The following is a 12,430-nucleotide window of genomic DNA, read 5'->3' on the forward strand; positions in this document are numbered from 1 at the left end:
TGAGTCAGAGAGGGGGCGGGCTGTGTTACAGGGACGGAAGCAGGAGAAGCCTGGGTCTGAGAAGGGTTGGGCTGTACAACTGGGACAGAGATCTGGGAGGGCTGAATTGAAGGGACGGAAACAGTGATAGGCTGAGTCTGGGAGGGGGCGGGCTGTGTTGAAGGAAGAAACACAGGGATAGGCTGAGTCTGGGAGGGGGCGGGCTGTGTTGAAGGAAGAGACACAGGGATAGGCTGGGTCTGGGAGGGGGCGGGCTGTGTTGAAGGAAGAGACACAGGGATAGGCTGGGTCTGGGAGGGGGCGGGCTGTGTTGAAGGAAGAGACACAGGGATAGGCTGGGTCTGGGAGGGGGCGGGCTGTGTTGAAGGAAGAGACACAGGGATAGGCTGGGTCTGGGAGGGCTGTGTTGAAGGAAGAGACACAGGGATAGGCTGGGTCTGGGAGGGGGCGGGCTGTGTTGAAGGAAGAGACACAGGGATAGGCTGGGTCTGGGAGGGGGCGGGCTGTGTTGAAGGAAGAGACACAGGGATAGGCTGGGTCTGGGAGGTGGCGGGCTGTACTACAGCCACGGGAGCAGTGTTGGATTGAGAGGATATAACAGAGACGATAACTGGCCGCTGGTCTACAGGGGTCTTGGCAGCTGTGCTGTTAGGAGCTCCAGAGGAAGAGGGGGCGGGGCAGGCAGTGTTGTGTGGCTCTTGAGCGGAGCAGACTTGGGGGGGCTCAGAGACACCTGCAGGGGGGTAGGGAGCAAGGGAGGCAGGTTGGGAGGGGGCGGGCTGGTAGGAGGGCTGGGGAGGCAGGGTTGGATGAGGAGGGGTCGGGCTAGGAAGGGGCGTGGGGGGCACTCTAACTGCAGCCTCTGGCTGTGTGGAGGGGAGAAGAGATGCCTCCTCCGAGGAGGAGGAGCTGACAGACACTGCAGGTAGGATGGATGAAGAGGCCGTAGCCTCTGGAGGAGCCAGGCCAGAGGGAGGGGAGGCTGGGCCCGGGGATCCCAAGGAGGAGAGGTCTGTGGTGGGGTCGGCCAGAGACGGGTGTCCCAGGGTGGATCGTCTCTCTCCATGATTCTGCTTCATTTGACTGAAGGCATGCTGGAGGCAGGCAGAGGGGGCAGACAGGGACAATCCCAGACCTGCGGGAGGAAGGAGAGGAGTCACACACATCATCATCTGGAGTGCAAGTTAGCTGAAAAGCATACTGGTGTTGACAACATTCACTACACAAACAAAACTGGCACTCAATGCACTTAGTTTAGCCTATTTAATGTAATATTCCAAGTACAGTAAAAGTATGGTTGGTCTCTGGTTGTGACATCCCCTTACTTTACTGGCTGATATTTGGAATATGGTCAAACTTCCCAGAAGAGCAGAAAGCTCCACTAAGACTGCACTAGGCTCTCACCTGGAGGGGATGTTAGGGGGGGGGGGGGGGCTCTCACCTGGAGGGGATGTTAGGGGGGGGGGGGGGGGGGAGGCTCTCACCTGGAGGGGATGTTAGGGGGGGGGGGGGCTCTCACCTGGAGGGGATGTTAGGGGGGGGGGGGGGGGGGGGGGGGCTCTCACCTGGAGGCTCGTCACTGAAGGAGCTGTTAGCGGAGGGGGGGCCAAAGAACTGCTCCCTGAGCCGAGACTCAGGCACGGGGCTGACGATGAACCTGCGACCCGCGGAGTGGACCACCTGGGCTGCCAGACTGGGGGGCGCTCCTGAGGGAGGGGAGGACAATACTGTAGGGGAGCGCTGGATATTGTGGTGTGTGTGTGTGTGTGTGTGTGTGACGTGTTTTACCTGCTAGTAGAGGACTGGACATCTCAGGCTGCAGATGCTGTAAATCACTCACCAACTAGAGGACAAGGACCAGGTTAGAGTCAGGCAGTCTGACTGGTGTGTGTGTGTATATATGTGTGCATGTGTACCTGGGTGTAGCCCTCCCTCTCTCTCTCTGTGTGTGTGTGTTTACCGGGGGTTTAGCCCTCTCTGCGTGTGTGTGTGTGTACCTGGGTGTAGCCCTCCTTCATGCCCTCTCCTTTGTTGTCAGCCATCTCTATGACCTCACGGACCTGCTCGATGAACGACTCGCGCTCACTCTCCAGGATGAACTCACTCTGCACCTGGAGGGGGGAGGGGGGGGGGGTCAGAGGCTGTGCACACACACAGGCTAAGAGCAGAGCGAGCGGTCTGTTACCATGATCTGTGTTATCTCCTCTGGGTTGTCTCCATCCAGGTCAAACTTGAAGGTCACCATCTTCCTGTTGTGTGTCTCAAGCTGACACTCTGCCACCCGGTCCCCCATGCTGGAGATCTGGAGGGAGAGAGCCCACATTACATCAAGTTCAAGTCTTTTATTTGTCAGGTGCACAGAGCAACACAAGGTTAGACTGGGCACTGAAATTCTTAAGACAAGACAACGCAAGCACCTGGCATAACATAACATATAAGTACACAGAACAAATTTACATCAATGCTGAGCTTAGATAAGTGAACTTCCTAAATATACAGATAGCAATAAATAAACGACTATACTAACCCTAAAACTTCCTAAATTACAGATAACAATAAATAGTACGCTATACTAACCCTAATACAAAAAAAAAAAAAAAAAAAAAAAACAACTGTTACAACCCTATAACCTAATCTAACCTAAGTGGAGTACAGTGCAGTAGTGCAAATTTGCAGATCAATGACTATGTCAGTGACCAAACAGGAGCTTGGTGGCGAGGTACAGTAGTGCAATGTTGCTGAAAGAGCAACCAGTAGCTGAAAGTGACAGTGTATAAGTGACTAGTGTGCAGTAAAAATGTCCATCACTTCCCCCCGCTACCAAAACATGTGAAAGCTGGAGGAGGAGCCTACGTTGAGCACGTTGAGCTTGGCCTTGGTGATCTTCTCGTGGCGGGAGCGGCTGCGGACCGAGCGGCGCTGATGTCTCTTGAGGGAGCGTCCCTCATGCCTGCCCCCCAGCAGCTCCTCGCTGCAGTCACTCACACAGGACGCCGCCGCCCCCGCTGCGTCAGCCAGGCTGCTGAGACACAGAGCAGACATCACCCTGCTGCACCAGTCACACTCAGAAGCAGCACTGGAGCACGGTTCACATGATGTACAGGACTACCACTTACCTCTCCAGACATGGAGACACCAGAGCTGTCGGTCCTGCTGGCTGGTCCACCAATGTAGTCTGGGCAGTACTCGGGGCCTAGAACAGTCAAGGAGTCAAATACAGGAGCCTAAAATACAGTCGCCTAAAACACAGTTGCATAGTCTAGGGATGGGCATATCAAAACCATTTCATTTTCAAATACTCATTCATACTTTTTGAATTTTCAAAATCCCCCCCTTATACAAGTCAGCAAGTCACAGCTCCTAACTGGACACACGATTGCCTTAAACGATTACATTATTCCACCTGTGCAGAAGTTTGGAGTGTAGCCTACTGACAGCCTGAAAGGGTTTTTGTATATAAGGAACATTTTGTATTGTTTGGTAAAAATGATATATACTGGAACACAGTAACAGTCACTTCCAGGGGCCTAGAACACAGTAACAGTCACTTCCAGGGGCTTAGAACACAGTAACAGATGGTAGTAAGTGTGCCGATCGCACCTCAGCCCTACTGCCTACTGTGAGTACCTGCGACATGGCCAGGTGGGAGGCATGATACAGGAAGCACAGCTTCTCTACGCTGATTGGAGGAGACATGATAGGAGGGCTGGGTTCACAGGGCCAAGACTGACAGTCATGCAGGAGGGGCGGAGGAGGGGCGCCAAAGAAGTTAAGATCAACAAAATGTGTTTTGAAAAGCATAAGCAGGACACAGCAAGTATAGATCTTAGCACCACAAAGGAAGATGTGGCTGTGGAATGCAAAACTAGATTGTGGACCTGTCTGCCTTCAAAGCATGTGTGCGTTAGTATAGCATGTGTGCGTTAGTATAGCATGTGTGCGTTAGTATAGCATGTGTGCGTTAGTATAGCATGTGTGCGTTAGTATAGCATGTGTGCGTTAGTATAGCATGTGTGCGTTAGTATAGCATGTGTGCGTTAGTATAGCATGTGTGCGTTAGTATAGCATGTGTCCTCACCTGGAGATGCTGAGCACCAGGCTGCAGAGGTGTGGAAGTGGGGCTGCCCTCCGACTGATGAGGCGGGGGAGCGGGCACCTGCTGGGAGGAAGGCGCCACCGGCTGGGAGGAAGGAGAGAGAGGAGATGTTGACTGCAAAAAAATATATAAATTTCCAAATATTCAATGTTTGGAAATTCTGGTTGCTCAAATGTGAAAAGTACAATTCAGATCCCCCAAAAAATCACCCCCCCCCCCCCCCCCCCCCCCCCCCCAAAAAAAAATCAGGCTACAGAAATTCAAATAGAACAAAATTCAGGCTGCTCAAATTCAAAAGGTGAAATCCAGATCCCTAAAATTTGAACTGAAAAAATTCAGATTGCAATATTCAGGATACCAAGGATATTGCCATCCTAGGCACCATCTCACTTCTCTGAGAAGGTTCCAACTGCAGACCTCTCTCCTCATGCCCCTCATCCAGGTGTAGCTGCAGGCAGTCATCATGCAGATCAGTCATCCAATCACAGCCTGGGGTCTGAGGAGAGGTCCGGCCTGAGGCAAGAAATATCTTGGGATCCCGGATGTGCAATCTGACATTTTTGGGATCAAATTTGGGGGACCTGAATTTCACCATTCGAATTTGAGCAGGCAGAACTGTGTTCCATTTGAATTTCTGAAACTTAAATACATTTTTATTGAAATTATTTTTATAGATTTTTTTGGGATCTGAATTTTACAGTTCAGAGTTTGAGTAACCTTTCCCAAGGGTTTGAATCTGATTGTTTTGGGGGTTTTTTTACATTAAAATTGAATTATGAATTTATTTCAAAGAGGGGAATTCACAACCAACCAATTTGGTGATGTTTAAATTTCTACATCAAGTACCGTATTTTTCAGAAAATAAGCCGCATTTTCTATAAACCACACCTCACCAGAATGGGAGCTTGGTGTTTGTAAATCTGAGTATAAACCGCACTGGAATATATGCCGCACTTGATACGGGAATAATGATACCAAGCAATGCATGAGTACAGGCAATCTTACAGCATGCAGTTGTGTAACAAACTTTTAAAACGAAAGTAAGTGTGTAATGTATGTTTTCTATTGCCCGGGAATTAACTAATATTTACCTTTAGACGCTTGAGTTCTAAATATTTCCGACGGTCCCCAAAGTGTTGTTATTTTTCCGAAACGGTAGCTAGCTAGCTTTAGTTAGCTTCTGGGCTAAGTTAGCTAGCATAATACTCGTAGCAATGCTACTACCATGCTAGTGTTACTTGACTCTTGCTTAGACTGTTGCTCTTGTTGGTTAGTGGTAGCTGATTTAAACTGTTGTATTATATTTAATCCTATTTTTATTGCTTTCCTACAGGTACACTTGCACTTAGAGATTCATGTTGTGTATTGTCATTTGCTTAACTACATGCTCTTATGGTTTCTTCCCTTTAGCACTTATTTTTGGTTGTTCACAATGTGTACTTTTTTTTGGCAACCTGCAATGCTTTGGGGCTATCTTGTTGTTATTATCAGTGACCTATGCACTTTGTAAAGCTCTCGCTTGGAAGTCGCTTTGGATAAAAGCGTCTGCTAAATGAATAAATGTAAATGTAATGTTCCTTGTTAGCCTTCTCATTAGTACATTTTGAAGCCATACTTGTTCGAAATCGCATATATGCGACGTTACGAAGCGAGACCCGCATTCGAACAATCACATGTGCGACACTACTCCTTAAAGGGTTAAATAGCATTCACAAAAGAGGTGTTTCTACTGTTGTTTTGTTCTAAAACCGGGCTATAATCCGCTTCGAAATATAAACTGCACCACCACAAGAAAAATGTAAAACCGGGGTACAAACCGTTAGCCTGGTCCTAACCAAACCCTCGTACATTTCATTTGTACAGAGGGTCTGGGATCGCTCCATTGACAAACGTTAACTTCCTTGAAGGCGGGTCCTCTGTTGAAGTTTAAAACTATTGGATCTGCCCAGAGCCACTCTGATTTGCCATAACCAATCGCAAGCGTTCGCCTTAGCTAACTCCTTCACCACTACTGTAACGGAGATAGCTGCCGTAGCTGGAAAATATAACTTTTCCCGGACCCCGTGGGGAGGAGGGCCACAACATCATGGCCACCAACAAACTCAGCAAGGAATGTTCTTGCTCCGGCTTTAACTTATGGATATTCGGCAGCGTTGCCACAACAGCAGAATAGCTTAGCTTGCATCTTTCTCTGCCGCCATTACTGAACTACTCAAAATAGTGCACGACATTAACGTCATCGTTCTCAGCCACTCCCTCTGTTCGCTGATTGGACCTACAAAAAGTGTTTCTGAAAACCGACTTCAAAGTCTAACTCCCAGACCTAGTATAGAAGGAAAATCCAAATTGAGAGGAAGTACGTAGGAGGGCAGAGCCAGGCTAACAAATCGCCGCTTTATTTCTGAAAAATACGGTATTCAATGCCTTTTAAAATTCAAAACATAATGTCACGATTTGCTTCCATAATAGCCCCCCGTCTCCGTGCAGGCTCAATCATTGCGCGGGACGAACAGCGTTTTCCGAGAATCGCCAGGTGAATCAATCCGGAGTTCGCGAAAGGTTAACTTCATAATTCTCTGCGCAAATGTGTCCAAAACTGATACATTCAAGTAAAATACAGCACACGATGAAAGGGAAAGGTGAGAAGTAACAGAGAGAGCGGAGGCGAGTGAAAGTGTGTGCATGAGAGTTTACCTGCTGGGGGGTTCCAGGGGTCGACTGGGTGCTTGGAGCCACAGGTGGAGCAGGGCTGGGCACGACCTGTTGCGTTGATTGGTCAGTCTGGCTCGAAGGGTAGGAGACCTGTGGCTGAATCTGAGGTTGCTGATTGGGCAGGGAGGTGTATGACACAGCAGGCTGGGGGGCCTTAGCTTCTGGGAGCACGGAGATGGCCTGGGTTCTGTCGGCCTGAGTTTTGTCGGCCTGGTGCTGCTGCTCCACATCCAGCTCCTTCAACTCAGCCTGCAGCCCTGGCTGGACTGGAACAACCGTGGGGCCCGAGGCTGGGGCCAGGGCCTGGCTGGAGGACAGGGGGGGGTAGGGGAGCCCTGGACCTGGTACAGTAGGCATGTAGGTGGTCGTTTGTAGGGTAGGCTGGGCTGCAGGCTGGGGGAGGAGGTAGGAGGCAGGCTGCTGGGGAGCTGGGGCTGCTGGCTGGGGGGGCTCTGTGCTGGCCTGCTGCTGGGGGGGGACTGGACACTGCTGCTCCTCCTCCAGCCTCCTCTTCTCCTGCTCCTGCCGGACCTGACAGTCCATTCAAACTATTAGTACCCTCAAAATAAATAAATATATATATATATGTATGTATAAACACACAGATCCCTTTGGTCTTGTCAATGGAACCATATGGCATCTTTCATCCAGTAAAAACGTAACGTTAGCCTACTACCAGAGAATGTCTAATATCCGTTAACAGGCTCTGCTACTACTCTTTAGCCAGCTCGCAAGCCCAAACAAGTGTGTGGGGCGCGCCTGTTTTGTTTCCGGTCTAGCTAGATCCGGTGTGGTATTGTAGTTTTTTTAACGTCAGTAGTTATTGCAACAGCATGTGAAAATGTAAAAAAAAGTTTGCAAGGCCAAAAAGAGCGTTAGTCACGATAACAAAAAATGTACGCCGTTAACAACGCGTTTAACTGACAGCACTAATATATATATATTACACACACACACTCAGAGAGACCTCTATATACAGTGCAAAGTCGTTGGCATGGTACTGACCTGCAGTCTCTGCTCTCTCTTCCGGCTGATCAGGGACACCCTGTCTTTAATGGCCTTGGCCATGGTCTTGTGGTCTCCCTCGCACACATAGCCTGACTCCACCTGCAGCACAGAAAACACACCCACGTAAGACTACGCCATAACCCCACCTGCCAGTTGACTGATTCGATGCCTACAGACGTTTGTGTGAAGCCCTGCAAGAGACTTCACCCACCATTTCCTGCGCCACATCTTCAGGGATGTCTTTCCCGAGGTCAAAGGAGAACTCGATGGCCTCGTTATCCTTGTACTTCCCCTTGAGCTTCTTCACGTCCTCAATCCTCAGCCACAGCTTGATGGCCTCCATCTCTCCGTCGTCCTCCTCAGCCAGCTCCACCCGCACGCCTGTCTCCTCCTGGAAGAATGCGTGGTTCAGCAGGTCCTTGATGGAATACCTTGAAGAGCAGCACAGAGGGGGGTCGGGGTAGGGGGGCACACCGAGGAGAGAGAAGGTAGGTCAAGTTTCTGATGAGAGGACTCAAGATGCTCTCCAGGAGGTCAGTACAGGTCAGTGTTAGTCTTGGGTGGCTGACCTCTCATCCTTGTTCTGCCGAATACATCCTTCGATGATCTCCTTCACCTCTGGGATGGCCACCTTGTCAAAGCTGCCTGGCTTCACCCCCTACAGGAAACACAGAGAGCTGAGTCAGACAGCAGCTCCACACCCGGCTGTGGCTGGGTCATCTCCACCCTCAGCCTGGCTGTGGCTGGGTCATCTCCACCCTCAGCCTGGCTGTGGCTGGGTCATCTCCACCCTCAGCCTGGCTGTGGCTGGGTCATCTCTGAATCCTAGTTAGAATGTCTAACATTTCATTGAAGATTGAGTCATGAAGGTTCTCTATATTGAAGGTTCTCTGCATGGGCCTGTGGCATACAGACATGCTGTTCTGTGCATGTATGTCTGTGTACTGTGGTCAGGTTGCTAATCTATTGGGCTTAATGTTTAGCAGAGGGAACGTCCTGTGTCCTCTATAGCTACTAGAACACTAAGCCTGTGGTGTATGTTTTCCCAGCAGGGTTAATCATAAACTAAACATGTACACTGCTTCTTAGGCCCCTGAAACAGATGCCCTCTTAACCTGGCAGTGTGGATGGGGTGACCGGCTGTGTGTGCGCCTAAGAGATAGGAAGTTCAGTGGTGTTGGGCAGTTTGTGGATCCAAGCCAAGGCTCATGAGCTGTATGAACTAGCTTCTCCCCAGAGCTGCAGACATACAGCCTGAACAGCACAATCATGGAGTAAACAGCTGGGAAGGCTGCAAGAGTTCATTTACAAAGTGATTCTACAGGACAGTGAGTCTATACCCGACCGTCCACATTTGTAATTGTGCAGTGATGGGTGGGGTGGGTGGGGAGCAGGGAGATGGAGTCAGAAGACTTACGCTGGTAACTCTGCGGTAGATCTGGGCAGCATTCTGGCACTCGGAGTACGGGTACTCTGAGGTGGCCATCTCCAGCATGCACATCCCAAAGGCATACACATCCACAGACTCGTCGTACTTCTCCTCATACATCTCAGGGGCCATGAACTCAGGGGTACCTTAAATCAAAACAACCATTCAGAACTCTGGCTCTCTGTCTGAGGGCGTGGGCCTCTCTCTCACACCCCAAACAACCCTCCGCCCCTCTCAGCCCCAGGGGGCAGAGGAGGAAGGGCCCGGTCCAGCTGTCCTGTCCAGAGGAGTTGAACCTGCGAGGAGAGTAGGAAGAGAGAGAGAGACAGAGAGAGAGACAGAGAGAGAGAGAGAGAGAGAGGGGGGAGGAGAGCAAAGAGAAAACAAAAAAGAGGGGGGAAGCTGGGCTCAGTTAAACTGTGGTGAAAGAGGCAGCAGTCCCTCTGTATAAGACCGTCTGGTTTGGGGAGGGCTCTGCAGAGGAAGCTGTAGTACAGGACTTACTCAGGTAAATGCCAATGAACAGCAGAATGCAAACCAGCTATGGAACTAACCTTAACCCTAACTAACTCAAGACTTTACCTTGCAAAACAAGCACTCAATCAACCAACTTACCTTTGTGAAGTGTGACTTACCTGATCCCCTTACCCTAACCAAGACTAGCACATCCCATAGCTAGTTACTGAAGAGTATCTGTACATCAGCTTCATCAAACTACTCCAGTTCAGGTCTTACACAGAAAAACTCAGCAGGTTATTTGAATGAATTGTATTTTTTCTTCTTGTGAATGGAGGTGTGTGTCACGGCACACTTGCGCACTTACCAGGCCCATTCAAGTGCATACTTACTCACCAGCAGTACCCTACCCATTCCTTTACAGCAGAATGGGGCACAGCTGTGGCAAGAGCCTACAGTCTAACACATCACACCCGAGAGTGGGGAGAACAAACAACAACCAGGCTGATAACATGGAGGGGGAAAGGAGAGGAGGGGGGTACTTCCTGGGGCAAGAAAGAAAAATATATAGTATTTCCTGAAATAGTGTCAGAGACATACACAGTGACAGAACCCTGCTGAGGAAGACCCTTCAAAAAGAGAGAGAGGCAATGTTATTGGCATCACGGGCAAACAGACCACAGATTTCCCAACCACAGGACAAAGAGCAGTCTAAAGAAGGAACTAGGGGGCCATACCTTGGGCCCCTGGCCAAACTAGCCTGCAGGGAAGGCATGACACACAGATTCAGACTTCACAATGAGACAGAGGTTAAGGCGCTACTTACTGTTTAGTGCCTGAAATAAATGATGTTTTTTTGTCCCCCTTTGAGGTGAAACAGTGAAAACAACTGATGATGTCACTGAGTAACCAAACCAATCGGGTCTTCTGTTTGAGCTGTGGTTTGAGAGCGATCGGAAACATTGTGGTCTGTTTTCGAACCACACTGTCAAAAAGGATAATGAAAAAAAAAAAGAAAAAAAAGACCAAATCGACCAGAACCTTAAACACAGACACAGTTTCAGAACTTTGAACAGAACGTTTCCCCATGACACTCAGAGGACTATCAAGGGGCGGGGTCTGGATCGTACCTATAACACTCTTGGCAAAGGAGGCCCTCTTGAGCGTGGCCAATCCCAGGTCTCCGATCTTGACGGAGCCGGTTGGCCCAGTGATGAAGATGTTGTCGCACTTCAGGTCGCGGTGGATGATGGGCGGGGCCCGAGTGTGCAGGAAGTGGAGGCCCTTTAGGATCTGACGACACCAGCTCCTCAGCACCTTGATCTTCATCACCTTGAAGCGCTTCAGGTACCTACCAAGGAGCACGCCGAAGGGAGTGTGGGTCAAGCAGCTCTCATGTGTGTGTGTGTGTGTGTGTCTGCTTGTGAACTCACGTTTTGAGGGTACCGGAGGTCATGAGCTCTGTCACCAGGACGATGCACTTCCTGCCTTTTGAGGGGACCTCCCAGGAGTCGTAGAAGCGCACGATGTTGGGGTGCTGCAGCCCCTTCAGCATCCCCGCCTCCTCCTTGAAGCGCTGACGCTCCGACTTGGACAGCTTGCGGTCCTGTGGAGAGAGCCAGACGTTCACCCAGAGGTCATGACAACAGCACACACCAGCCAGCATAGCAGGCCTTTCAACAGGTTTGGTTACCACACTTTTAGACTACACAATTCTCTTCACTAGCAAGATGGATTTCACCAGAATGATTCATAAAGATCACACCCACATATCACTGGGACAGCTCAGCGTGTTCAGAGACAAACACACATCATTCTGGGCTGTGGCCCTGTATTCTCTGGCAAAAGGACGTGAAATGGAATGTGTGCACATCTGGCCTACTTTCCCACCAAATGGAGAAAAGAGAACAGTTTGAGAGGGAAAGACAGAAAGAGATTGCACAAGAAAGTTGAGATTGTTCAACACCAATAACTACATTATACACCTACTGTCTACAAAGCCCTGTGACCATCATCTTAACACATGTCCAGCCAATCAACAAGTCCCTCATCAAGGGATTCCTTGAAAAAGATTAGTAGAAGTTCATCAAACCACGTGCTCCTAAACCACTGTGTTGAGACTGGTCAGGCCTCTGGCTCCTGTAGCTCTGCTGCAGCACCTTGCTGATGAGACCTCAATGTCTGGACCAGGGTCAACTGCACACAGTCCACCCAGTCCAGACTGGAAACTTTAGCAGCCCAGAATAACCCCACCACAAACCTGGCAACAAGCCTGGTTGTCCAGGGAACCCTTCCTATTGTGTAGAAGAGAGAAAAAAGAAACTTTCCACTGAATACCATCCCTCAACAATACAGCAGAGCAGCACCCAGATTAGGGCAGCACCCAGAGTAGAGCAGCACCCACAGCAGAGCAGCAGGGCAGCACCCAGAGCAGAAGCACCTAGAGTAGAGCAGCACCCGCAGCAGAGCAGCACCCGCAGCAGAGCAGCACCCAGAGCAGAAGAGCAGCAGAGCAGCACCCAGAGCAGAAGAGCAGCAGAGCAGCACCCAGAGCAGCACCCAGAGCAGCAGAGCAGCAGAGCAGCAGAGCAGCACCCAGAGCAGAACTCAGAGCAGCAGAGCAGCACCCAGAGCAGCAGGGGTTCTGCTGTTCTCCTCCTCTGACACAGTCACTACTGTGTGTCAATGTGGACTGTGTGGTGCTTCAACGCAATCCACAGAACAAACAG

General features: G+C 50.1%; 1 protein-coding gene across 3 annotated transcripts in view; it reads right to left on the reverse strand.

Moving 5' to 3' along the window:
- The window catches only part of LOC124477309 (serine/threonine-protein kinase WNK1-like), a 34,027-nt gene that overhangs the window by 12,160 nt on the left and 9,437 nt on the right, over window positions 1–12,430 (reverse strand). For 2 of the 3 annotated variants that reach the window (XM_047035028.1, XM_047035029.1), the window contains exons 3-17: window positions 11,135–11,307; window positions 10,832–11,052; window positions 9,234–9,391; window positions 8,386–8,474; window positions 8,028–8,247; window positions 7,814–7,915; window positions 6,791–7,339; window positions 4,079–4,180; window positions 3,117–3,193; window positions 2,854–3,022; window positions 2,186–2,302; window positions 1,998–2,111; window positions 1,789–1,843; window positions 1,566–1,706; window positions 1–1,135 (exon numbers count right to left, since the gene is read on the reverse strand). The exon at window positions 1–1,135 is cut by the window's left edge and continues 478 nt beyond it. In XM_047035028.1, coding sequence (XP_046890984.1) covers window positions 1–1,135; window positions 1,566–1,706; window positions 1,789–1,843; window positions 1,998–2,111; window positions 2,186–2,302; window positions 2,854–3,022; window positions 3,117–3,193; window positions 4,079–4,180; window positions 6,791–7,339; window positions 7,814–7,915; window positions 8,028–8,247; window positions 8,386–8,474; window positions 9,234–9,391; window positions 10,832–11,052; window positions 11,135–11,307 — 3,422 coding nt within the window. The remainder of the gene's footprint in view (window positions 1,136–1,565; window positions 1,707–1,788; window positions 1,844–1,997; window positions 2,112–2,185; window positions 2,303–2,853; window positions 3,023–3,116; window positions 3,194–4,078; window positions 4,181–6,790; window positions 7,340–7,813; window positions 7,916–8,027; window positions 8,248–8,385; window positions 8,475–9,233; window positions 9,392–10,831; window positions 11,053–11,134; window positions 11,308–12,430) is intronic. The other variant, XM_047035030.1, reaches the window with a different exon arrangement.

Source organism: Hypomesus transpacificus, chromosome 14, assembly GCF_021917145.1.
Source record: "Hypomesus transpacificus isolate Combined female chromosome 14, fHypTra1, whole genome shotgun sequence".
Taxonomy (NCBI): domain Eukaryota; kingdom Metazoa; phylum Chordata; class Actinopteri; order Osmeriformes; family Osmeridae; genus Hypomesus; species Hypomesus transpacificus.